The sequence below is a fragment of the Montipora foliosa genome, unplaced genomic scaffold (assembly GCF_036669935.1).
Source record: "Montipora foliosa isolate CH-2021 unplaced genomic scaffold, ASM3666993v2 scaffold_412, whole genome shotgun sequence".
Taxonomy (NCBI): Eukaryota; Metazoa; Cnidaria; class Anthozoa; order Scleractinia; family Acroporidae; genus Montipora; species Montipora foliosa.
Window position 1 is genome coordinate 735,001 of NW_027179715.1, and position 26,315 is coordinate 761,315.

The following is a 26,315-nucleotide window of genomic DNA, read 5'->3' on the forward strand; positions in this document are numbered from 1 at the left end:
CCAATTAACATTATTATCATCTTCCTTTCTTGCTGTCAGGTCGGGTGATCTGCTCTCTGGCAACCACGTTTCATAACCCATCTGTAAAAAAAAAAGTAAATACTGAAATAAAAGTAATAATAAAATAAAAGCAATTATAAGACGTGATTACCAACAAGGGAAGAAACTAAACCCTGATCCAATGGCCTATAGCTACAATAGTTCCACATGTCTACCACAGCTTAGTGTAAATCATCAGAAACGTCGTATGTTTAGCTCACTGGTTTCAGAAGGTATAACTGATCACGGAATTCAATTATCACAGTTTGACGATAGGAAATCAATTTGAACTCCCTGAAAAACGCAGAACAAAGAAATTAACTCACCTCTCTTCCAATGGTTATTTGCTCCTGAAGCCTTTCTTCCGTTTTTCTGAGAGATTTCTCAAATCGGGTGGAACTATCCTGCCATTCTTCCAAAAGCTCGTTTTGATCTTTTTCCAGCTTTGGGATCTTTTTCAAAATTCTACACGATTGAAAATGGACACAAGTGATGAGACACACAAATGGAAAGGTAGCTCGGCTGTGAATCTAAAAATAAATGGTTTTTATAACAAGTCCTGTGGTCACTGGGGACCAAGAGCTTACATGTTTCATCCGTCACCGTATTTTTTTCTCCTGCCGTTGACATCATCATTATCGTCATCGTTGTCAACGCCATCCTGCTCCTTGCATATGACCGATTCACCGACGGAAAATACTTTAATTAATTTATCGAAAATTGACCTTCGCACATTTGATGAAAAAAAAGACGGGTCGAGACTTGATGATAACCGTTTGCAGCCAATAAACATAAGGCTCGCTTGACAGATAGTTATCTGCTGATCAATCAATAGCTTGCCTCAAGGCGGTACGTAAAACTTGCGATTAATCAGCGGGGAATATCCAATACCAATACTAAACGAGTTTTCGCAAACTAATTCGATATGGCGAACATTTCCCTACAGGTTAACTAATCAGCTCACAAAAGAAGTTACTACTCTAAGGTCCCTATGAGAGCGTGGCGCAACAAAATGCTGTACACTTACCCATCCATTCGGTCCTTGACCTTCTCAATGATTTCATCCCAGTTGTTCTTACAATTTTCGGAATCCTGCTGAAGGGCTTTGTTTTGCTCCCCAGAGAAGGTCGAGTCTTTACACAGTTTGTATGCTGTGTCTGTAGCTTCAGTAAACCTTGGCTCCAAGTCAGAGAGTCGTTTGGAAAATTGCTGCAGCGATAAATTATAACACATGGAAAAACCGAAACGACGAAAACGATAATACTGAAATGTATAACATCGGAAATGAAGCCATTGGACAAATTCACAACCTTTTCTCATCATTTCTTTTGATGTTGTTTTAACATGCAATTCGATAAAGAGTGAATTCCCCAAAGGAATAAGGTTTGGAGGAGCAAAGGAGGTCCACTGGTTTATTAGATTTGTAACTATTATGAGTTACCCGGGTAAATTAAAGAACCTTTTTTATCTACACATTTTCTTTACACCAGGCTTGGTTTGAAAAGTGCTAAGAGCATAAGCATTATCATAAAAATTATGAGAATAAGGAGGTTACATACGCAAGCGCTGTGAGCTCGGGTTGCTCACTAGAATTTCCACTAGTACCAAAAACAGCAAATTCGTTGCTTATTTTACGACCAGTTTATATTAACGCGACGCCAGCAGAACCACGCAAAGTGAAAATACCCTGCAGTCTATCCAGCCTTAATTGCGAACCAGCCTTTAGGCAGAGATCTTGTGTCGCGTAGTCAGATTTGCCAGGATTTCGAACTGATTCATACATTAGCCTCCGATAAAAAAAAAAGTCCCCGATGCATCACCTTTAGAGAGCTATTTCGTCTGTAATATGAAATGACGACATTTATAAGCTCGAACACTCCACACTTTTTTCTCTTCTCAGCTTGAAAATATGTTCATAGACCACATTTTAACATTATTTCGTGAGCGGAAATATATTTTCGGGAAATTCTTTAAGTTAAGGTTCCTATCTTGAAGGCGGTTACATGGTATAGAACTCAAGTGCACTTTAAAGACTTGATAAAACACACATTGATTCTGGCTATAGTCTGTGTACCTTCATATCTTCCTTTTGTCGCGATAGCGTATCAAGATCAGTTCCAATGGGATCCATAGATTCCAGTTCTTTATCACGCAACTCGATCCAGTTCTTCACTGCCTGTAAATTAACTCGGCAGGACGCAAGTTCTCCGGCTTTCTTTTGTTCTTCATCCCATATCTTGTTCTGTATTCTTAAAACAAGAGACGGTAAAGCGGTTCAATGATGTTTACAGAGTAACTTACCAATCACTCCAGGGCCCGGTTGTTCGAAAGCCGATTAACTTAATCCAGGATTAGCGTAAACTTTTTTTTCATGTTTCTAACTTTTTCGTGAAAGTTTCGTTTGCTTATTTTTGTTTTCAAGATTGACTTCTTGTAATGTAAAGTTTTGCCGAATAGCAGTGTTGAACAGCATTTGGGAGTAGAGAAATAAACTCCTTGGTTAATTTTTAATCTGGGATTAGCGTTAATCGGCTTTTGAACAACCGGGCCCAGGGCTCTAATTTTTTCATTTTTTGGAGCTGACTTCATGAAAATATTTAAGCCGTCCTGGAGTTATCAGTCCATAGATTATTGCAAAGAAAAAAAGGAAAGTCCCTGTTGCAACCGGATTGTATCTTACACAGTTGCAAATTTGGGGGATCCTTTGGTATTTTAAGTTATATTTTTGGCAATGGCCAAAGCGTCCATGGAATGCAAAAGAAAACCTTGTTTGGTAAATGTTAGCCATAAGTTCGTCAGGCAAAATTCCTCACAATATGGAAAGGCTCCACAAAACTAACTAGTCTTGTTACTGAGGACACAGTAAAATGAAATTTGGAATGCAAAGGAAGAAACAGAGTCACAAAAACGAGAGATGTGCGTGATAATAGGGAGCTCAAGCGACGTTTCTGAGCCGCCGATGGAAACTGGAAGTGCATACTTCGCATGCCAGGATAGTAGTCCCTCCCATATGTTTTTTAGACTAATTCTCTCCAATAGAGGAAAGATACTTACCACTACAAATGTGGTAGTGTTAAGCTGGGGGTGGCTCCTAACTACCAAACCGTTGCTATGGACCCCTTTATATAGTCATTTCTCGAGTCCCTTTAACTCTACAGTTATCCTTTTTTGCCAAGTGGGTTGTCTTTAACATCTCTTTGTCTGGTTCGACTCATTACCATATTTGGTAAATCACATGACTAATACAGAAAATGCCTAGAAACTCAGCGCGTTAACTATGTTTTTCACAAATTGTTATCGCAACAGTATGAGAACAGTGTAACACAAAATCTATAGTATGATCTTAAAAGAAATAATTTCCCAAAAATATTATGATGTCAAAAGGCCCTCCTTTGATACAATTTTCAAAACATCACTTCCATTTTTTTGTCCAAATAGAAATTTCATGCTACAGTTTACGAAAAATGATGGGACGGTTTCCATCCGGAGAAAAAGCCCGCCTCTTCCTTTTGTTTTCTGAGAGTTTTTACATGTTTTTACTGAAAGGCAAGGGAGAGGACTGGGATTTGTTGCGCATTCGCCTTCTGTTTGAAGTGATGTCAGATTTTCATTGAAAAAGGTACTTCAAAGAGCCATCCATGCAACCTTTTTGTACGGCTCTTGACTAAAAAGCTTCCTTATCAATCAACTATTGTCTTTCTGTAATTAAGGTAAGTTAAAAAGGGAAAAGGTCACTTTCTGTTGCCGTCCGTGGATCAAAACGTCACTTGCTTCGGCTCCCTAATGCTGTAGAGTCACGCAAAACGACTCAAGGTGAAGGAAAAGTGTCTTCCACTTCATGCAAGTTGTGTTTCAGTTATCGAATGCTCCATTTTTTTCAATTCCCGCGTCAATCAATGGTTTCTAACCAGAAAACGTTGTGACTATTTCTTTGCTAACCTTTGTTTTATGGTGTTTTTATCGTTATTAAGTAATTCCCATCTAGCTCTAACGTTATCCATCTTCTCGCTGATGGTATCCTGTTGGTCTTCTGCGATGCCTTTATCACCGACAAGCCCCCCAAAGTCTTCTTCCAGGCCAAGATACCGCTTTTCAAATGCAGGAAGCTCTTGCTCTAGATTCTGCGGCAAAAAAAAAAAGAGAGTGAAAAACTCACGAATTATATTGCCATAGAGTCACATCATATTAATAAAAATTCGCACAATTCTTTGGGACGTCAAATGAACCACACATTGATTAGCGAAGAGAATGCTCAATAGCCATACTATAGGTTACGTCACTTATTGTCATCAATGTGCCAACCGAAGATCTATTGGCTGTCGAAACAAAGGATGCTTTTGTAACGTGGTTGGCAAAATTTAAATAAAATATTTGTTTATAAACAGTGAAATCTGCTTTAGTCTGGTATTTTCTTAGCTAATATAATGATTAAATGCTCGGAGATACCAGGAAGCTGAAGCTACCCTAAAATCCTGAGGCAAATAACGATAGATGAAATGATATGACTTGACACGACATGGTATGACATGACATAATATGATATAGCACGAAAACACTACCGCAATTTGGACTTCTTTATCCTTCAGGGAGGCAATGGTATCTTCGCTGGAATCTTCCGGTAGTCTTTCTTGTTGGATCTGAAGCCACCTTGGAGTCAAAAGTTACTAGATTATTAAAATCAACACACAAACAGGTGACAGACGCAATCAGAACAGACAAATAAAAATGCGATTGAGGAACGAGGATACTTTACTTATCAAGTAAGTCGATCGCTCACAGAGATTCACAATTTGATAAGCTATGGAAAGCCAAGTAGAATGACTAAAGTCATTAATGCCGGATTTTTCGTTTGACTTTCACTTGACACTCCTGGACCCGCAAGGAGCCAAGCCCTTTCCACATTGGAACAAGCTACAAAAGAAAATATCCTCGGGTAGGGCACTAAACCTCTAGACGGAGTTCCACAAACAGTCACATCCTTCATATATACTGTTTTCCGGTACAATCGTCCTGAAGCCAACCTTCATCAAGCAGGCCCGTGGAGAGTAAAAGTGACAGCAATCTCAAATGTCCGTCTTCGGTATCCTTTTATCAGCTAAATGAACAAGGGCTACTTACTCGTTGATGTCATTTGCCTCTCTCTTCCAGTCGTCAAGTTTTCCCTCAAAAAATCCAGGATCCACTCCATGCTCTGCAACATCCTCTTCCACGGATAAAACCATTTCATCGATCACAGGACTGCTCGATTCCAGCTCGATAACTTCTACACGGGGTGCAGGTATGATGAAAGGGATAGCTTTCATCTAAAAGATAATTTTCAGAGAGAATAGTGATTAAAAAACCAAAAAATCATGGAATAATTTCATTCACGGAACGCTTTCAATTGCAAAGATATGATGGAAAAGTTGCTCAGCAGCTATGTTGTAGTGAAGGGTGGGCGAACAGGTGATGATAATTTCCTAGTATCATGTGCAACCTTCTGAAGCTGATTATGAGTAGCGTTGTCATGCATTCTTACCTTTTCTTCCTCTTCGCGTTTCTTTTTCTCTTCATTTTCCTTTCTCTTGCGCTGTTTCTCTTCCTCTCTACGTTTCCTGTCCTCTTCCTTTTTCTTTCTTTCCTCCTCTCTTTGCTTTCGCTTTTCGTCTTCTCTCCTCTTTCTTTCGTCTTCCTCCCTTTGCCATCGTTCTTCCTCTTCTTTTCTTCGTCGTTCGTTCTCCTCCTTCCGTTTCCTTGCCTCCTCTTCTCTTTTTCTCCATTCCTCTTCGTCCTTCTGTCTCCTCTCCTCTTCTTGCTTCCTGCGCTCGTCTTCCTCCTTCCGTCTTCTCATTTCCTCTTCTCTTTCCCTTTTTTCTTCTTCCTCTTTACGATGTCTCTCTTCGTCTTCTTTTCTTTTCCTTTCCTCTTCTTCGCGTCGCTTCATCTCCAATTCCAGTAACATCCTTTTTTCCTCTTCTTCCTTCAGCAATCTTTCTTCCTCTTCCCTTCTTCGTCTTTCTTCTAGTTCCCTTTGCAACCTCAGTTCTTCCTCTTTCCTTTTTCGCTCCTCCTCTTCCTTCTTCTTTCGCTTTTCTTCTTCAAGAAGCTTCCTTTCTTCATTCAATCGTCTCTGTATGTCTTCTTCCTCTAATCTTTTTCGCTCTTCTTCCAGCTTTCTTTGTTCATCTTCTAATATTTTGAGCCTCCCTTTAATTCTATGAAATGTAAAAAAACAAATGCCGAACAATCAAGAATAACACAAAGAGTCGCGCCTCATTCGTCAAAACCCGGTGACCACCAACATTTTCAGTTTTGCTCTCTTACGCACTTCAAACATAATGTGATTTTTGTTGGACGATCGAAGGGAACAGTGTTTGCAAGGTACTGAGACAAGGGAAATAACTAGACATTAAGGGCATTTCTCACTTAATATTATTACCTGTCGTGTCTAGATGTAGCGGACGCATATAAACTTTCCCATCTCTCATGTAAAGATTGCATTTTTCTCTGCAGCTTTACTCGTTCCTCCAGTCCGATACAAGGATCAGTGGTGAGCTGGTTACCAAAGTCTGTCACTTCTGCGAACCTTGGCTGCTCGCGAAGAAGATCGGCGATCATACACTGTCAAATATTAAAATTCAGATGAACTGACTAAGCGAATCCTTACGAACCATTCAAAAAGCAAATTTTTATAGCGCAGGTTAACAGCTAATGTTTAATAGCATAACTAAAACGTCAGCCGAAGATCAAACTCAGAGTGAAGCCCTAAAACTGTTTTGATTTAATCAATTTTTGGTTTTTCTGAGTGAAGAATTAATCTATGTTCAAACTAACCTGGGCGTCTTCACTTTGTCCCTTTACATAGTTGATATCATATCCTATTGGTTCATAGGAGTCCACCACTGTCTCGTTCTTCACCAGCCATGACTCAAAGGGCTCCATTTTCTCCGCCCATGCCGCCATTTTATTTTGCTGCCCTTTCTCCAGCTGGGCGATTTGCTGATCAATCCTGTCGTACAAAAATGATATCGCTATCAAGTGAACCTGTTCATAACTTTAGATTATGATCCAACCGTTATGACATACCTTTTCTTTGCACTTTCTGTGTTTGATGAAAGTTCCCTCCACCTTCCAGTTACTGTCGCTTTGTCGGTCTCCACAAGGTTTCTCTCCAGATCACGCATGCTAGGATCAGAAACAACCTTGTCACCAAGATCTTCATATTTCCTTATTTCTTTCTCGTACTGTTTAATTTCCTTTGTTATATCCTAAGAGAGAAATAGTACAGCTAAATAACTGATTTGGTATTATCCGGTGATAATGTGAAATTAAAGTATATCTACTGTTCCGCTCAAGTAGCGCCGTTCAAACTTGTAAATCGACCTCTCCCGCATTCGAGGAGAACAAATTGAAGGGTTACCTCGACGATTGTTAAGTATTAATTCCAAAGAGCTAGCACCATAAGATCTACAGGCTTTAAGTGCCGGTTTGACGCGAGCAAGATTTTTTTTAGTAAAATTAAGCTCATAGAAAAAAGATCCGTTTGCGCCTGGAGAAATCGATGAAAACATCACTTAATATATATGAATGGCCACGCTCCATCTTCGTGGTACCTTGCGGGCAGTATTTGATCAACAAGCTTTGTACAAATCGACTTCCTTATTTGGGAGTCATGAGAGGGCCGTCTTTATGCCACAGACGTTGCACGCTATAGTAACTGTCTCAAAAAGGAGAAAGGACAAACCATAAACCACGGAACTGAAAATATCTGAGAGCCAAGCCTTAGCACGTTAATTCGAACCTCGAGTTCCTGTCTTTGTGCCCTTGCATGATCTAAGTCTTTTGCCTTGATATCCTGAGCCTGCATACGAGCGAATGTGTCAGCGATCCACTTAAGAGTAGTATTACACGAGTTCTTCCACTCTTCAAGCAACTCCTTTTGATGCTTCTGCAAGCGTTCGATCTCTTCTTCGATTCTGTATGACATAAAAGAGCCAATCTACGTAAGTTAAGGCTCACTCTGCAACCAGGTTGACTATCAGAAATAGCTTGGTGCTACTCTGCTTTGGAAAATACCATCTCAAAACCACAGTTCCATTTATAACCGTCCAAACCAGAGTAGGATCGAGATATGTCTGAGATCCACTCTAATGAAACGTAATCTGTAACTGGAATCCTTTTTGGAAACAAAGTTTGAAGTTGCAAAAGGCATGAACTAGAAAACGCTGTAACCCAACCCTCGACAAACGATTATGCTAACATTGTCGATGTTACGCTTCACCTTAAAAGCCAAGTGACAGGCCAGGCCCAGGTTGCTCGAAGGCTGATTAGCGCTATCCAGCGTTAAATACCATGGAAACCTATAGGCTGTGATATCTTTTAACCACCGTTTAGTGCTAACCAGCCCTCGAGCAACGGGGCCCAGTTGGGTTATCTTAAATTTGTTATGTTCATTTGAGTTAGGTTTTTTTCATACACGACCTCTAAACCAACAATCTTAACTACTTCAAATGAACATATAAGTTGTCCACTTTACTTTTTACTTTAAAATAACAAAGGCAAGTTGTTAAGAAACCTTGGCTCTCTTGAATCGGCATCAGATTTCAATTGATTCCACCCCTTTTCTACTGATTCTGTCTCCTGTTCAATCGTTCTTTGGTCACTGACAGCAAGTTCACATCCTTCGAGTAAATCATCAGATCTTTGAAGAAACTCCTCTACTTGAGGATTAAGTATCCGCACATCGTCTTTCAGTTTCTGTTGAAGGCCAGAAAAGCACTTTGAAAGATATCCATATTAGTTCTCGTGAGGACAAAAACAGAGGTAAACTATATGGCAACAACTGCAAAGGGCAGATAAGTTCCTTCAAAAATTGGCCGTGTAGCACTTATATTTCTAAATAATTAACAGTTCGAGTGTCACTTGAAGTGCTTCATCTTTCCATGTAATCTAACTGAGCGTTGGCCCTAGGAATGGAAACGAGCCCTCACCGGTAACGACAGATCACTGCGGTTCTACAGGGTGAGCTACAAGGTCAGACAGGAGCATTGAGTCTGGAGAGGTAGTACTTCAATCTATCATCGGACGGTTAATTCTATGGTAACAGCTATACCAATCACAATAACCGTAATGAAAACTATAACTAAAATGATCATAATAATAGCATTAACGATAATGCCTAGAAAATAATATTTAGCAACGAAACTTCTGGAATAGCCCAGTTAAATTTCACATTGTACCAAAGGGGCGCGGAGGCGAACATGGGCATTCACACTTAAAACAGCTCACATAGCAACTTCGTTCCTTAAAAAATGTAACTCTTACTATCTGTGCTTTCTGTAGTTAAAGACCAAGTTTAACGATTTTAAACATATGCCATTAAATTCAAATAAACCTGGGCTTCCGTCTTTTGCTTTACAAGGGCAATCAAATCTGGTGCGAAATCTTGTTTACAAATGCTTTCAACTTTCTGGAGCTTTTCTTGAATGACGGCGAGTTCATCGTGCCATTTGGCAACTTCCTCCTCACTTTTCTCTAAGCTTGAAAGTTTCTCCTCCAGCCTGAAAGTTTTAAAAGTCCTTTTTTTCTAAAACGGCGTGAAAATATTGTGAGAGTCGTGGTACGCATTCAAAAGTGAGTGGACCCACAGGTGGTTAAAATATTGTGAAAACAATTTGAAATGGTTTCCATGGCCAAAGCCAGATATAGACATACAGGCACAGCGACAGAGGGTAGACAGAGGGCATAAAGACATGAAACATAGAAGCGATAAATTAGGAAACAGCACATGTTTCGTATCAGTCCAAGGTATTTCGAAGTATTTGAGCAGAACCCTGTAGGCTCATCAACAAACAAGCTTAAAGATATAAAATATTTTTGCACCTTGCGCGATGATGATTTGTCCTGTCAACGACTCTTGCCCATCGCTCAACGCGGTTGTCTTTATCGCTTGTCATGCTCTGTTTGGATTTTTCATCGATGACAGGGTCATTTTGCAACTCATCTGTGAATTTCTCGAAATCGTCCACTCGCCTCTGCGGAGCTAAAAGCATGCCCATGGAATGCTGGAGGCAAAAGATGAGAATAAAAAAAGCAGCACTGTAAATACATCAAGTAAAAGGTTAAATTATGACAAGTTTAAGATGAACTGTTTAGATTGAACAGAATTGAATAATAACTTTTTGACAGTAAGGTGAAAAAGCCCCTTAACATTAATTATTGAACCCTACAGCTGCCAGCAGTTAAAATAAAGGTAAAGTACAATAACTAAGACGTGACGCGTCAGGGCGGATACTTGAAAACTGTTCAGTTCCAATTTTGGTTATCGAACAAACCTCGAAGTCCTCATGCTGTTGTCGGACAGTCTCTAAATCGTCCCCTATAGGTTCTAGCCTTTCGGTTTCCCTCTCTGCCTTCCGTAGAAAGCTGTCAATAGAGTTCAATTGTTCTTCCCAGTCGTGAAGCTTGGATCTTCTCTCCCGTTGAAGCCTCTTGGAGGCTTCGTCGATTCTTTACAAAGAACAACAAAGAGTATTATTAAGAAACAGCAAATGCAAAAAAAATAGAAAAGAACTAAAAAACTCCTCCTGGTCGTTTCGTTCTTGCTCTCATCTTCTTTTATTTTCAAGAAAGATCCCCCTAGATGAAATGGTTCAAAAATTTGAGTCATGGATTTCAGCCTTTTCATGTCTATTTGGCAGGTTTTCGGGAACCTGTAGGAAAATGACAACTGCAGAAAGTAAGACGAATTTTTCGCACCTTTCATTTCTCAAGGCAAGAAAATCCTTGACTCGGTCCCATCGTGCTGTTAACGAGTTTAAGTGTACTTTGACCTCTTCTTTCTTTTTCATTGTCAATTTGGGGTCCTTTCTGACTTGCTCACCCAAGGCAAATGTGTCGATCATGTGGGAAGTGTTTAAATCAACTTCGTTGGAGAATATCTAGACCAAGCAAAAATGAAAAACGTTACAGAAGGCTGAAGACATGGTACCAGTAATAGACAAGGAGTGTGGGAATGCAATAATGAGGTGTGAGACCCTTACAAAGTCGTTAGAATGAACTTTATTTAAGTGTCGAGTGTGTTAAGCAATGGGGCACTAATTGGACACACCAGGGCTCGAAATAACGGCGGTCAACGCACAATGTCCGAACTGATTTCGCAGTTGACCGGTCAACTTTTCGTTTTGCCGGTCATGTTGACCGGTCACATTTGATCGTTTTGAAAATGAAATAAATTAAAATTTCCATGCTGTTCAGTTGTTTCAGTTGCAGCAAGTCGCAGAAACGGTACGTGACCGAGCTAAAATGAATTTGGCCGGTCATCGTGTCCGGAGACTCTCTGGAAATTATTTCGAGCCCTGCACACTGTACAGAAATCAAATCAAATCAAATCAAATCAACGCATATGAAAATGAAATCGGTTGGTTTGTGAGGAGAGGGGGAAACCGGAGTACATGGAGAAAAACCTCGGAGCATAGTAGAGAACCGACTCAACCCACATGTGACCGATTCCAGGGTGCACTAGTCGGAGGCGAGTACTCTCATCTCTGCTCCATCCGTGCTGACTCCCTCATTAAACAGAATTCTTTGAGAAAAAGGATCATTTTATAGAGTTGATTGCCCACTCAGTAGCCTTACAAGAAGAGGCAGCATTACAACCTGATAAAAGCAGCGAGGTATGCATCATTGTAATCATCATAGTCGCTTTATTTAAGTCTCATAGTTATGTAGATGACGCAAGTTCTAGTTCTGCACTAATTGGGGAATTATAAATCAAACCAAATCACATGAAATCTGAGCAAATCAAACGTTGCCGGGTTTTGACTAGAGGGGTAAGACGGAGTACCCCACGGAAAATATTAAAACCACCACTGTCGTCGGTACATTTAGAATCTACAAATTCAATTGACATTGTAGGATATTACTCGAGTGCGTTGCATGACAACTATATGCCTTTCAATACAGATATACAGCACTTGCAGATATTACCCACTTCATCATCAATTGTACCTCAAACGCGTCCTCCTGTCGCCTGACAGTCTCCAAAGTGTTCCCTATCGGGTCATCGATAACAGATATCTGCCCCTCCAGCTTATCCAGTGCTAATCCTGCTCTCTCTGAACGGATTTTCCATCGTTCTATAATATCTCGCTCCTGTTGCTCCAGCTTGTCCAGATTCTCCTCCATTCTGAGGGAAAAGAAACATAAAGTGTTTCACTCGCAATGAGAACAAGATTGACTTGTAAATGCTCAGGGTCATCAAGCCAAATTTATAAACTTCGGGTACCGAATGTGTAGGAGAAAACGGAACTCCAAAGGCGAATGGGAGATAATCCCAAAAAGGCCCAGAGGGAATTTTTCTCAAATGGTACAACGACAGCGATCTTACGCAAATGACAATAACCTAAGTTTTGACGTAAACACATGTTTGTTCAGGTGTCTGTGTTGCTTTGCCGGGAGCCATAAAAAAGAACGAAGAAAGTCACTAACAACGCTATCAAAGATCAATAAGAGAACTATTGGCTTGAAAAAACTCCACTTTATTTCTTAAGATTTAACGAATGAACAGCAGGCTGTCAAATCGATTGGGATCCTTTGTATGATAGTTCGTGCGACTTTTTAGACAAATTTCCGCTTTTTAAACATTTTTCCATAACAGAATCATCAACATTGAAATCGAACTTGAATGAGTAGAGGACATCGAACCGGAAGGCTTAGGATCAGGAGTGATAACAGAATTACATGCATTTGTTGTTTGCTCATTACTGACTTTACTACAAGCCCACTATAAGATGGTGGAATCTGGTAAGAGGAAACGGAGTGAATCAGTGGTTCATTGAATCAATAAATGTAATATTCCAAGAACGCGATACACGCCAAGGATACTCTTACAATTGAGTTACCTGGTCTGCTTGGCATTGGCAAGGTTAACAAGCTTGTTCCATTTTTCATTACAGACATCAGTATCACTGCGCACAAGTTTCCTTTCTTCTTCGCCAAGGCAAGGGTCTGTCATTAAGTTGCTGCCGAACTCGTTTAAGTGGGTAACCTTTTCTTGATACACTGGGGCGTCTTTAATAATATCCTGTATGATAATAATGAAGAAAACTATTAAAACAGAAGACAAATTTATTTGGCACTTAAAAAAAATCCCGAAATCTGTAGCTCACAACTTTCTCCTGGGTTTTTAATCACTCTTTGCACTTAGGCTTCAGAAAGAGCAGTCCTTTTGAAATACTTTTACAGTAGTAACGTTGTTCATTTCTTAAGGCGGGGCAGTCTTCAAGGATTTAAACATTACGGAGCATACTTTTGGTTCATAGTAGTACGACAAAAGTTTCACTTGTTTTTTTTATCCTCGACGTTGTCATTCTTCTCCTTCTTATCATTATTATTGTTGTTGCTGTTGTTGTTGTTGTTGTTCTTCTTCTCCTTGTTCTTCTTATTGTTATTATTATTATCATTATTATTATTAGTATTATTATTATTATTATTATTATTATTATTATTATTATTATTATTATTATTATTGTAATGTCAAGGAATAATGCCGCGGTTCTTCACACCTGGAAGTCATCTATTTGCTCCAAAGCGGAATCCACATCAGTGGCAAGACCCAATTCCGCATCCACCTTAACTTTGGTCTTCATCACCCAGCTATCGATATCTCGAAGTCCTTGATGCCACTTTTCAAGCTTGCCTTCCTGCTGAAGTTTGAGTTTAAGGATCGTGTCATCAATTCTAAGAAAAGTGGAGTACAAGAATGTTAAAAAAAGTGAAAAAGATGATGATATGATGATTATGAATCGCGTATCTTCTACGTTACCTCTCCGACTTCCAGGTTACAAGTTCCTCGAGATTCTCCCATCGGTGACTCAAATCCAGAACTTCCTTCTGTATCGCGGTCCTGTCATCTTCGGGAAGTTCAGAATCTTTCAGCAGCTTATCTCCAGTCTCCAGAGTATCACTCACCTCACGTTGATGAGACAGCATTTCATTGTTAAAATCCTGAGTAAGAATGAACAGCAACTATTTCCTGTACTTCGACAATGACGTTTCATGCTTCATCATTTTATAAGAATTTTTTGTCAGTACTCTACGCTGAGCTGTATACGCGATAAGGAGTGATGAAATAAATGGTAATTTTAACGATTTTCCGTAAAGTTGTTTTGATCCAGAAATTGGAAACTCATTTCAAAAGCTTCTTTTTTGGTCGAGTGTTTAATAAATTATACTCTAATTTTGGTCTTTCCATGACGTCCTTAATAATTTGCCAATGATTTTTTTTATTTGGTGGATGGGTAGTAAATTTGAAAAAGTTCGGCCTTAGCTCGTGAGCGACCAGTTGGTTTTTATCACATTCTAGAGTCATCAAGCGCAAAGTAAATCCATGCTACATTTTGCTCCCAGCTACCAAAGATCTCTTGACTCCTCCTACCTCTAGCTCATGTTTTTGTTTCTTTACTGTATCCAGATCCGGTGCTATGTCAAAGTGACTATTGAGCTTCGCCTCTGCTGATGATACCCAGACCATGACGGGGTCTATCTTTCTTCTCCAGTTTTGGGTCTTGTCCAAATGTTGTTGCTCCTTTTCAAGAAGCAAGACTTGCACACTAAAATAAAAGTACTGGTTTCAGGTTGTCACGTGGTTGTGCATAAACTTGTTTAACTTGTGAAACTCAAATAGTTGGTAGAAAACCACTCAAGGAGGAGTTTGCATCCGCTGTTATACTGTCAACTATGATTCCTACGATTTTTCAAGAGACAAGATACGTTTTGAGGTCCATTCATAGTAGAGTCTATGTTGGGGTGCAACAATTTCCCGTGTTTCTTAGCAACAAAGACATGTGTAGACCTGGAATCTAACAAAGTTTGTCCTTTCTACTGACAGCGTGGCAAGTTTCAGAAGACATGGATTAAAGTATTTCAGACTATCGTTCTAAGATAAAATGGGCCGCAGTAAAATGGTTTCCTGACACTAACCTCTGTTGCTTTCCAGATGTTAACGTGGCCAGTTTGTTCCAGTCATCGTGCAGCATGACCATCTTGTCATGAATCGTTTTCCTGTCGTCCTCAGGCAGGGAATTGTCATCGATAAACTTGTTTCCTCCGTCAATCATCTCGTTCACCTCGCCTTGCTTGGATAGCAGATCGCTCACTAAATCCTGTATCACGTAATTGGAACGTCTCAATGTTTGTACGCAATTGGAACGTAATTGGAACGTCGCAATTTGCAACACTTAAGACTTCATTAAAATATTAATTCTGAACCTTACCTCAATGACACTTTGCTGCCTTTTAATTCCGCCAAAGGTAACTTCAGGGGAGGTGGGCCGGGATCGTAATCTCGTATATCTATCAGTCACCCATTCATGTAACTCCTCATATCGTTTATTCCAGGAATTCAAGTTTCTTAACCTTTCTTGAGCAGCTCCCAGTTTAACTCCGAGTCTTAAGAAGATAAATTTTATAAATGACCCATTAGATTAAATTGTAAACAACAAACATGAAGGGAACATTATGATGCGTCAACAATTCGAACGATGTCTTAAGGACGGTGCCTACTATTGTTATCGCGCATACGTTCTGCGCATCTCCAGATACTCGGATTTCCTATCGCCGATGCTTACTAATACAGGGATATTTTTGCGCGGTTTAAAACTATCCGGAGAAAGTAGATCTTAGTAAGTACTCTTGGTATCCAAAAAGAAAATTGGGGGTAACCATGCATTTTTGAGAGATAATTAGGTTTCAATTTGAGAAAGAACGCCATACATTGCTTTGTATTTTAAAGCTTTTTACAAATATTATTCATCAGTTATCTTTGAAAAATGCGTGGTTACCCCTAACTTTCTTTTTGGATTTCAACAACTCTTGTTAAGATCTACATTTCCTGCATAATCACACACCGGGGCAAAAATATCTTTAATTAGTAGGCACCGTCCTTAAATAACAGTAAAAGATAAGAGATGAGCGAAAGGGGCTCTAATTTTAAGGTCTAATTTTAAGTTTTCGTGCCTGGGGCCAAAACGTTTCACTTTATCAGTGTTCGTCATCCACCATTTTCAAAAAAGGAGGAAATTCCCTCAGAGCCTCGTTCCGGGCCTCTCAGCCCCTCCAAATGGGATGCCACACAACAGTTGTGGCCTCAACTAACAGGGTAGCATCTGCATGTTAGCCTTGACCGAGATTTACTGGGAAATAAATCAATAAGATTCAAATTGTAGGGGCCCAAGTTGATGCTGGCATTTCTAACCGAGAGTGTATTTTCGTAAAAATGGAATTTTCTTTTATTTGTGACCTGAGGCCTATCTTTTGTACCTGCCGATAGAAAAGGACCAGTTCGTCCTTTCATAATGACAAGCCATCAGTCTTTGAAGAAACGTGGGAGGAAGTAGGTTATTACTTTTGAGGAAATGGAAAATAGAAATGAAAAATCCAAGCATTTTGGCGGAATATACATTTGTACTGGTAATTGTACTGCAGTCTAATTTTATACCTTGCAAATTCGTCCTGGGATTGCTTAAATAGGCCTTTCCATCTCTCTTCGAGGTAACTAACATTTTCAGAAACTTTTTCACGACAGTCGTTGCTCAGGCTTTCATTTGAAGCTAGTTCTCTACCGTAGGAAAAAGTGCTGTTTACTTCAGGCTCCATGTGTGAAAGACCATCTGACAGATCCTACGGAATGGGAAAAAATTAATTACTCCTGTCCATAGCGCTCTTCAGTAACACAAAAATAACCAAAGTCTTGTCGTCGGCTATATAAAGGGCGAAATCCCGAACCAGGAGGAGGTTCACCACCTGACGAAATTTGCCTTTAGATGTGAGGAATTGAGGCCAGTATAATAGGGAAAACGAGAAGAATTTAAGTCCTGCTTTTTGAACACGTGACCAATGAGCCCTCAAAGACCAAAGTGGTTACGATGGCGCATGCAAACAGAGGATAAGGCTACTAAGGTGAATGATTTTCTTTTCTCATGGTCATAGTCATTCGCAATTTCCTGAAATACAACATAACGTGAAACTATACGTAACGTATAGATTCATGAATGGTTACGAACGGAGACCACACCCCTCTGCCTCGAACAACAACGAGGGCAAACAAGGGTGGATTAAAGTTCTAAAGAACTTGCTAGGCATTTTCCTGAATAGTTTGGCAATATATTACACAAAACTCTTCGAAAACGGTTTACCTTTGCCTCTCATGTACACGAAACAAACTCAGCAGACCAGTGCATTGTGATAACTATGAAACCATAAGTATTTCGTCTGTTTATTTGTTGCGATTGGAACGCAATCCGCACGACCATGGGTTAAGGCATGAGTTTTTCAGGCTTCTTTGCGACATTTTATTAAGACGTTTCTTGATTAACAGCGTTGAGATTTTGCTTAGAAAGTCTCTTCATATCCGAAGTTCAGGTATATAGCTTTCATGTATCTTGTCCTCTTGAAATGGTCTCGTTTAAGTGCTAATAGAAAAAGCTTCAAAAGAAAATCGACTGCCTGAATAAATCTTGTTAATCATCAGAATGGTAACGTGACTGCCCAAACCTGAATCATTATGTAACAGTTCTCTATCTCCTCTGGGCTTTCCGCCTTCTTCCCCTGAGCAATCTTTTCATCAGCAGCATCCATACCAGAATTCAAGATATCGTATTTCTCTTTCCAGTCTTCCAGGAGATCTTGCTCTTCTTCCACTGCCTTGATTCGATCTCGCAATCTAATGAATCAAGTAAAAAAAACCCATCGCTGCTACCAGGACTCAAGAATTTAATGATTACAGCCGTGTGGTTTGATTGTCAAGTAAGTGTAACGTTTTTAAGTTTCTCTATTCGTCGTTGTCTTACGGTGAGCTGGTTTTGCAGTGTTTACAAGAAATTTTTACTTCAAAATTCACACGACACAGTTTTAAGACAAATTATATTGTTTGATGATACCCTGAGAGCCATACAGTGAGAAAAAAAACCTCAGAATTCTTACGATTAAGACTTACCTGCGCTCTTCGTGGGTCACAGCGTCTTCTAGTCTTGTCCATTCACCTTCCAGCTCATGAATGACCTGTGCAACAGCTGATCTTTTATCTTCATCTAAATCATTATCTTCCAGAAGTTGATGTCCGTACTCGAGGCCGTCACCAATTATGGGTTTGGAAGACTCAAGCTCGTTTTTGAATGCCTGCGATCAGAGAGTCTTTTATCAAATAAAGATCAGTTCAAAGTAGTGGGAACACAAATACAAATTTTCAATAACCTTTATTTCACGGCATAATATGTGTTTGCTGTTCTTGCTCGGGGTTCTCCCCATAACGCTAAATTGAGGGGCGAATGCCAAGTTAGAAGTAATGCAGCCATTTAAAATTCCGCCGGACTAAACTGAGTCACACTTTTCATGTCGCGAACGACATCACAGACCGGTCATTTTACTCAACGACTAAAAATCCATTCATGAAATATCAGTGTTTGCTATCATCAAACCCATTACCAAGCCATTACTATGAAGACTCGCAGAGTCTCCGCCATCATTCTCATTATCATGATCATCATGTACAAGGTAGGAATCAACGGCACAATATCAAAGGAAATCTTACATCAGCTAGGATTACTTGCTCATCCACATCCTTTCTATCTTTTGGGTCACCTTTGGATCGGAGATCTTGCAACTTTTCTTGACAACTTGCCATTAGCTCTTTCATGCGAACTGTAATTTCCTCCCAGTTCGAGAATTTTCTTCGTTTTCCCTCTTCTTCATGAAACAAAAGGAGATCCTTTAACCTGTGATAAAGAATATCTTCTTTCAGCGAAATAAAGAAATGTTTTATCTGACTTGATAACTAGAACTTGGTCCATATCCTGACTATCACGATGCATTGCTTGAATGGAGTAAGTTGGGAAAATAAGTAAAATCTGTTACCCTTCACCATTTCTTAATTTTCTTCTTCAAGAAAAAACATAGAACCTGCCCTTGGAGTCTTTTAAATAATATAAGCAGATTATTTGAGATTGCAATAGCTAAAAAAGTCCAAAGTAAATTTTGCTCGCAAGGGCCAAACGTTATTTTAACTTAATTTATAAAAATGGCACAAAAAAGTATGGTATGACAGTTTACCTGCCCGTTTCGTCATCGCTGGCCTTCTCCAAGTTAGTTAGGCCTTCGCTCATGACTTGTATGTTGCTTTTGATGTCTGCTTTGCTGTCATCATCAAGGAAATCGTCTTCCAAAAGCTGGGAGCCATATGCAAGACCCTCGACAATTTCGGGTTTCGCTGACTCAAGCCCCTCTTGGAATTCCTTAAAGAATAGTAATGACACGCTTTTCAACAAGGGTTCAAAAAAGAAATGTCAAGTGGGCAATTGAATGTAGCTCGTATTAATACTTGGTTTTACTCTGGCAAAAGTATAAACGAATCTTGGGACAAAAGGCGAAGACAATCGAATCTTGCATTTAAAAAAAAAATACAACACAATACAATACTACAAAAAAGCTTTTAACCGTACAATTCTTAAGGCTAGTGACGTATATAAAATAAAATAAAAAGAAGAAGAGGAGATCATTCGGGCAATCTATACCAACGCCATTATTTACCTTTTCTGTTAAAATTCCTCATTGCTTATGGAAGGCATCGTTCTTCGCCAAATTTGCCTCAAATTAATGATAGATTTATTGGCTGATAGATTAGTTGCTTGGAAACGGGAGAAAGGCAACTGAAAACTCATAGTTCTAGCCGGGATTCAAACCGACGACATCCGGAACACCGGTCAGATGTTTCACCCATCCAGTCACAAGAAGAGAGAGAGTTAGGTAATTGTTTATTTAAGTTCTTCATGGAATATGTGTCCCACTGGTCTCCCAATGATAGATCATCATCCTTGTCGCGGGGGCATTAAACCTTCAAGCATCATTAGTTGCATTTGAAATTATTGACTGATGATTCGAAACAAAAATTCCACTTAGCTTTTAGCCAAGCTGCATAAATAGTGATAGAGTTGACAGGAAAACTTGTATATCAGAAACAGACACTTTCTAAAAATTTTAAAATGTCATCAAACACTAGAATGAATAAGCCATGTACCTAGGGGTTTTTTTACGTTTCACATGATTTGAACTCACGAATCAATAAAGAGAATCTCGAACTTACTTGGGCAAGAATAATCTGATCTTCAACGTCCTTCCTGTCCTCTGGTTGTCCCTTAGTTCTCAGATTCTCAAGCTTTTCCTGGCATCTCTTCTCCAGTTCTTCAATCCGTATGATCCAAATTTCCCACTTATCCAGCTTCTGTTTCCTCTCTTCTTCTTGCTGGAAAGAGAGTTGCTCTAGCCTGGAGAAAAACATTAAGATGTTGATAGATTTGCATTAGTTGAAATTTACATTCATATTTATTCAACAAAAATTATTTTAACTCAGCTTGTTTCTCACTATAAGCATCATCATCATCATCATCATTATCATCATCATCATCATCATCATCATTCCTTATCAATCTTTATTTAAACACGAAATGTTATCACCTTACAACGGTCTTCCTAAAAATCGTGTGAATTGAGCCTAGATTACAGTAACTACCTAACTATGAGTTGTATTGTAACACCCGTTGATCAATATGGGTAATTGAGAATCAAAGTAGCTTGTGGTCACATTCCTCAATTCCGTGTGTCCCGTATGGTCCCGTGGTTTCAAATCTCGCTTACACCACTTGAATGATTTTTATTTAGTGACGAATTGGAATCAAACACACTAGGCAAATAGCCAACTGGCTGTCTCCTGACAGTCACGATTTTTGAGCATGTCACAATCACAACCATCATCATATTTGTGTTTATCCACGGATTTAAGAGTAGCTCCGTGTAGCTAGTATTTCAGAGCGTTTACTGTACCACAGAGGACAGACCACAACACTGGCAACTCCATGCCGTTTTCCTTGTCAATAGGGTGTGGTTCTTTTACGTCCCACGGGGTTATGAGAATTGTAGGGTTGTGAGACGGGTCATTATCCTAGAAGAGTGCAGTCTAATCATTTGTTCTCCTCGGTTGGCAGTACTTTCTCGTCAGTTGTTTGAAGACGCTGAGTGCTGGTCATCGCCAAGTTTTCATAGTCAAAGTACTGGTTTAGACCATGGAGCCGAGCAACAACAAGTTGCCAAAGGAACCATTTTCCAGCTTTATTATCATCATCATCATCGGAGTCGTCGTTATCGTCATCCTCATCATCGTCAGCAGCAACACTCCACGACTTTTCTCAAATCCCCGCCGTGCTGACTTCTGAATGAGCTCGATGAGGTGCTCACCCATATGAGCTTCAGACTCTCACTCATTCGTACCGCAACCGTCCCTAATGCTCCGATCACCACTGGCACCACATTCACGCGCACTCCCACATTTTTCTGTTCTCCCTATCCAGGTCTTGATCGTTTGTTTATCTTTTCATCTTCCTTCTTGCTCACCTTCCGGCACCGCAATATCGATGATTTTACACTGTATTTTTTTGTTTCTTTAGGATTGGTCTCGTTCTCGTCGTCCGTTCTAACACTGAAGTCCGACAGCTGTTTGCATTCCTGGTTTTCGAGCACCGGCTCAGGGCTGAGCTCTTCGATTACAAAGAAAGGTGCGAACAACTGCTTATGACAATATGCAAAAACGGTAAAGTGGTTGAAGATTTGGAGGAAAAATGTTTGTGTCTTGAGTACCGTGCAGCTTCCTTGGCGCAGGAAAATGACTCCCTCTGCCTGGCGCTAAATATTATTATACAGGAAAAGAGTGAAGGAAAGTACCATCACCAGAAGGCCGATCATTGCTGGCATCAAGTGGAAAATTCGCGTATGAAACTTGGAAGTGCCGATCGTAGTCAACGGAATGCAACTACCAATAACATCGTAACCCAAAACAGTCTTGAGCCACTCAGTGACGATACGCAAGTGGATGTCAGAAATGAAATCAACAGCAGTACAACAGGGAAGATAGAAACAGCAAAAGACCCTCATGCTCGAAGAAGATCACAACGCGTAAGAGTAACCGATCTGGGTCAATGGAGCCGCCAAGTGAACCCGAGCAAATGCAATTGATCCGTCGAAAGGAAATTGTTATAGCCGGCGATTCTATTCTCAAGCACCTCCAAGGTCATAAAATGTCTAGAAACTCGCGAGTAAAATTATCATTCTTCCCAGGCTGTACAACGCTGGATATGAAAGATCATATTAAACCACTGCTTCGTAGAAACCCAAACGAGATAATTATTCACGTGCATGGGAACAAACAGTCAAAGATCTTGTGACAATCCCCGTACTTATGCGGAAGAAATTATCGATTTAGTCACAATAGCCAGCTCAAAATCTTTAGCAAAGATCACGCTATCCAGTCTAGTTTGTAGATCTGACGACGAGGCCTTAGCTTGTAAAATATCTGGCGTGAACAAAATACTCGAGGAATCCTGCAGACAAAACAACTGGGGATTTGTTGACCATTTTAACACTAAACAATGATGAAATGGTATATATGAAATAAATCATATATGAACTACGGATATGAAATCAAGTGAAGCTATGATCTTCGCAGTTATGAGCGCAATTTTTGCAATTGCGTAGAGAAGTCTGCAAAAATTCAGGACTTCAACGGGGTTTCAACCCGTGACCTCGCGATTCCGGTGCGACGCTCTAACCAACTGAGCTATGAAGCCACTGACGTTGGGAGCTGGTCATTTGTGGGTTCTAATGGTCCCGTGAGGAATGAATCAATGATGAAATGGTATATATGAAATGAATCATATATGAACTGCGGATATGAAATCAAGTGAAGCTATGATCTTCGCAGTTATGAGCGCAATTTTTGCAATTGCGTAGAGAAGTCTGAAAAAATTCAGGACTTCAACGGGGTTTCAACCCGTGACCTCGCGATTCCGGTGCGACGCTCTAACCAACTGAGCTATGAAGCCACTGACGTTGGGAGCTGGTCATTTGTGGGTTCTAATGGTCCCGTGAGGAATGAATCAATGATGAAATGGTATATATGAAATGAATCATATATGAACTGCGGATATGGATAGAACCCACAAATGACCAGCTCCCAACGTCAGTGGCTTCATAGCTCAGTTGGTTAGAGCGTCGCACCGGAATCGCGAGGTCACGGGTTCAAACCCCGTTGAAGTCCTGAATGTTTTCAGACTTCTCTACGCAATTGCAAAAATTGCGCTCATAACTGCGAAGATCATACCTTCACTTGATTTCATATCCGCAGTTCATATATGATTCATTTCATATATACCATTTCATCATTGATTCATTCCTCACGGGACCATTAGAAACCACAAATGACCAGCTCCCAACGTCAGTGGCTTCATAGCTCAGTTGGTTAGAGCGTCGCACCGGAATCGCTAGGTCACGGGTTGAAACCCCGTTGAAGTCCTGAATTTTTTCAGACTTCTCTACGCAATTGCAAAAATTGCGCTCATAACTGCGAAGATCATAGCTTCACTTCACTTCATTTTAACATTTTAGGCAACTACCATTTGAATCGCAGTGGTCTTTAACTAAACAAGCTGGAACATCTTGTCTTGCCCGGAATTTTACAAATTATTTGCGTTCAGATTACGATATTGCCGTCTGGGAATCCGATTTGTCTGATGCCGGCACGAGCGATAACCGGGGTAAGTTTAACTATCTAGTGTTTTTAGGGAAGGTTTGGCTATTGCTTCCCTAAATATAAATAGTCTGCTGTCCCATATTCATGAACTTCGAGTATTCATATCCTGTTCTAAAGTAGATATTCTTATAATTAACGAATCTAAATTAGATTCCACCATTCATGATGACGAACTTTATTTACGTGGCTTTAAAATAGTCAGAAGAGATCGCAGAGTTAATGGAAGGAAAGGGGTGGTGTTTGTATCTACCTGCGCACATATCTTAATTTCCGAATGCGAGATGATCTAAATAACGATAATTTGGAGTGTTTATTTATTGATCGAATTGTTTAACGAGTTTGAGAAATTGGTAGACAAAATTGACGCTGAAAATAAGGAGTTGTATCTACTCGGCGATGTTAACTGCAATCTTTTGCCTGAGGCAACAGCACATATTTCGTCCTCATTGACTAACATTCTTGACATCTATGGTCTTAGCCAATCAAATGATACGTTTCGAGAGCTGCTCCACTACGGAACCAACACGTATAACTCAAGTGTCAAAAGGCCTGGTCGATTTATGCATAACTAATCCCCAGAGAAGGTTTCAAACTTTGGGGTTGTTCACCTTGGGATTAGTGATCATTCCCTTGTTTTTATGACCCGTAAGGCTCATTATCACCGAAATGGCTCTCGCACGATAGAAATGCGGCAATTTAAAACTTTCATAAAGATAAGCTCTTAAATGATCAAATGCCATGAGAAAATGCCATAGAGGAATGTTAGTTCGCACTCTGATCCAAATGATATGTGGCAATAATGGAAAAACCTGTTTGTCAGCTGCATGGACAAGCACGCGCCTTTTAAATAAGAAAGAATTCGTAACATGCGGTCTCCGTGGATAACGAGTGAATTATTATTCAGAATGCGTAGAAGAGATTTTCTTAAAAACAAAGCGATCTCTACAAATGATCTCCAGAAGAATAATGAAACTAAACTTGCTAAAAAACGATATTTTATTTTGAAAACTTGGAAACTAGCAAAGGCAATCCACGTAAGACTTGGAATCTTATTAACGAGCGTAGCTCACGGAATAGTTGTAAGTCTTCCAATATTTTGGAAATCCAAGCTAAGAATAGAACGTACTACAAATAACGCCGATGATATGGCGAAGCTTTCAATGTGCACTTCCCTAACATTGCGAAAATGCTAGCTAAAGATATTCCGGTTGAAGAAGTTGACGCTGAATCATTCTTGTCTCCCTCTGATAATTCGTTTTCTCTAAAAACTCCGAGTGTCGACATTGTTCTCGACCTGTTGAAAAAACCGATGAAAAGAAAGCCACTGGCCTTGACAAGATCGCTAGTACCCTCACTAACAGACACATTTACAAAATCATTCCTCACGGGAATCTATCGAACTGAATGGAAATTGGCTAGGGTGACACCGATCTTTAAAAAGAATCAAAATCAGACAAATAATTACCGCCAAATCTCCGTTATCCCAGTATTCTCAAACGTACTTGAAAAACATGTCTATGACCAACTTTATCATTACCTAAATGATCATAAACTGCTATCAAGTTGCCAGTCAGTGTTTCGTTCCTTACACCTTTGCTTGAGGTGACAAATAGCTGGTCTGTTAACATCGACAATGGCTTCCTGGATGGCGTCGTTTTCATTGACCTTAAAAAGGCATTCGACACTATCGACCATGAAACCATTTTACGCAAGACGCCATACTTTGGGGCCGACCAGGCAACTATCCCTTGGTTTCAATCGTACCTAAGCAATCGGACCCAAAGATGTAATGTAAATGGAAGACTGTCAACTCCTCGCACTATTGCTTGTGGGGTTCCGCAAGGCAGCATATTAGGTCCCTTGCTATTTTTAATGTATATTAACGATCTTCCTAACTGCCTCCGGCAGGCTTCCCGAGAATGTTCGCTGACGATACCAATATAACCCTAACTGGAAAAACTTTAACAGAGCTCAAACTAGCAATAACTCCTGAACTCAGTAACCTTAACTGTTGGCTGAGAGCCAACAGGTTGAATTTAAATGTGTCTAAGACCAAGTTAATGATAATTGGATCTAGGCAGAGATTAAAAACTCAGTGTGACGAGGTTGATATACGAATTGATGACGAAATGATCAGGAGAGTAGATCACACTAAATGCCTGGGTCGAACCATTGATGATCGGCTTTCTTAGTCAAATCATGTAGACGAAATATGCAGAAAAGTTTTTACTTTTTTTAGCTTAATTGATGATTTACAGTGCTTATATAAAGTTTACCTACCTACTTACTTACTTACTTACTTACTTACTTACTTACCTACTTACCTACTTACTTACTTACTTACTTACTTACTTACTTACTTACTTATGTTCTCACTATGTCCCACCTCGTTCAAGTCCGACTTTCTCGGCTTGGTCCCAATGCAGTGCTTCTAATCCTTCTGTACCAATGTTGGGCATGCACTAACCATGTGACTACGGTTTCCATGGTTTCCTTACACATCCTGCACTTATCATTGCCCTAGTTCTTTTCGATCTTCGCCTTAACCTGGTTCGTTAGTAGCGCTTGGTTTTGTGCGGCCACTATTATAGCCTCCGTTTCTCTCTTCACGTGTTTTCCCTCACCCATGTCCAGATTTCTTCACTTTATTTTGCTTCGTTTTGCC

General features: G+C 39.9%; 1 protein-coding gene across 1 annotated transcript in view; it reads right to left on the bottom strand.

Annotated features, from left to right (window-relative positions):
• Nucleotides 1–26,315, bottom strand: part of LOC137988249 (utrophin-like) — a 100,520-nt gene that overhangs the window by 30,654 nt on the left and 43,551 nt on the right. The window contains exons 28-57 of the mRNA XM_068834292.1: nucleotides 20,156–20,336; nucleotides 19,126–19,307; nucleotides 18,608–18,791; nucleotides 18,014–18,195; nucleotides 17,572–17,740; nucleotides 16,517–16,698; nucleotides 15,294–15,468; nucleotides 15,001–15,182; nucleotides 14,456–14,630; nucleotides 13,844–14,025; nucleotides 13,584–13,758; nucleotides 12,921–13,102; nucleotides 12,028–12,205; nucleotides 10,777–10,958; nucleotides 10,353–10,527; nucleotides 9,901–10,082; nucleotides 9,413–9,578; nucleotides 8,594–8,775; nucleotides 7,820–7,994; nucleotides 7,105–7,286; nucleotides 6,853–7,027; nucleotides 6,458–6,639; nucleotides 5,558–6,233; nucleotides 5,158–5,342; nucleotides 4,599–4,686; nucleotides 3,979–4,160; nucleotides 2,114–2,288; nucleotides 1,067–1,248; nucleotides 366–504; nucleotides 1–81 (exon numbers count right to left, since the gene is read on the bottom strand). The exon at nucleotides 1–81 is cut by the window's left edge and continues 38 nt beyond it. Coding sequence (XP_068690393.1) covers nucleotides 1–81; nucleotides 366–504; nucleotides 1,067–1,248; nucleotides 2,114–2,288; nucleotides 3,979–4,160; nucleotides 4,599–4,686; nucleotides 5,158–5,342; nucleotides 5,558–6,233; nucleotides 6,458–6,639; nucleotides 6,853–7,027; nucleotides 7,105–7,286; nucleotides 7,820–7,994; nucleotides 8,594–8,775; nucleotides 9,413–9,578; nucleotides 9,901–10,082; nucleotides 10,353–10,527; nucleotides 10,777–10,958; nucleotides 12,028–12,205; nucleotides 12,921–13,102; nucleotides 13,584–13,758; nucleotides 13,844–14,025; nucleotides 14,456–14,630; nucleotides 15,001–15,182; nucleotides 15,294–15,468; nucleotides 16,517–16,698; nucleotides 17,572–17,740; nucleotides 18,014–18,195; nucleotides 18,608–18,791; nucleotides 19,126–19,307; nucleotides 20,156–20,336 — 5,638 coding nt within the window. The remainder of the gene's footprint in view (nucleotides 82–365; nucleotides 505–1,066; nucleotides 1,249–2,113; nucleotides 2,289–3,978; nucleotides 4,161–4,598; nucleotides 4,687–5,157; nucleotides 5,343–5,557; nucleotides 6,234–6,457; nucleotides 6,640–6,852; nucleotides 7,028–7,104; nucleotides 7,287–7,819; nucleotides 7,995–8,593; nucleotides 8,776–9,412; nucleotides 9,579–9,900; nucleotides 10,083–10,352; nucleotides 10,528–10,776; nucleotides 10,959–12,027; nucleotides 12,206–12,920; nucleotides 13,103–13,583; nucleotides 13,759–13,843; nucleotides 14,026–14,455; nucleotides 14,631–15,000; nucleotides 15,183–15,293; nucleotides 15,469–16,516; nucleotides 16,699–17,571; nucleotides 17,741–18,013; nucleotides 18,196–18,607; nucleotides 18,792–19,125; nucleotides 19,308–20,155; nucleotides 20,337–26,315) is intronic.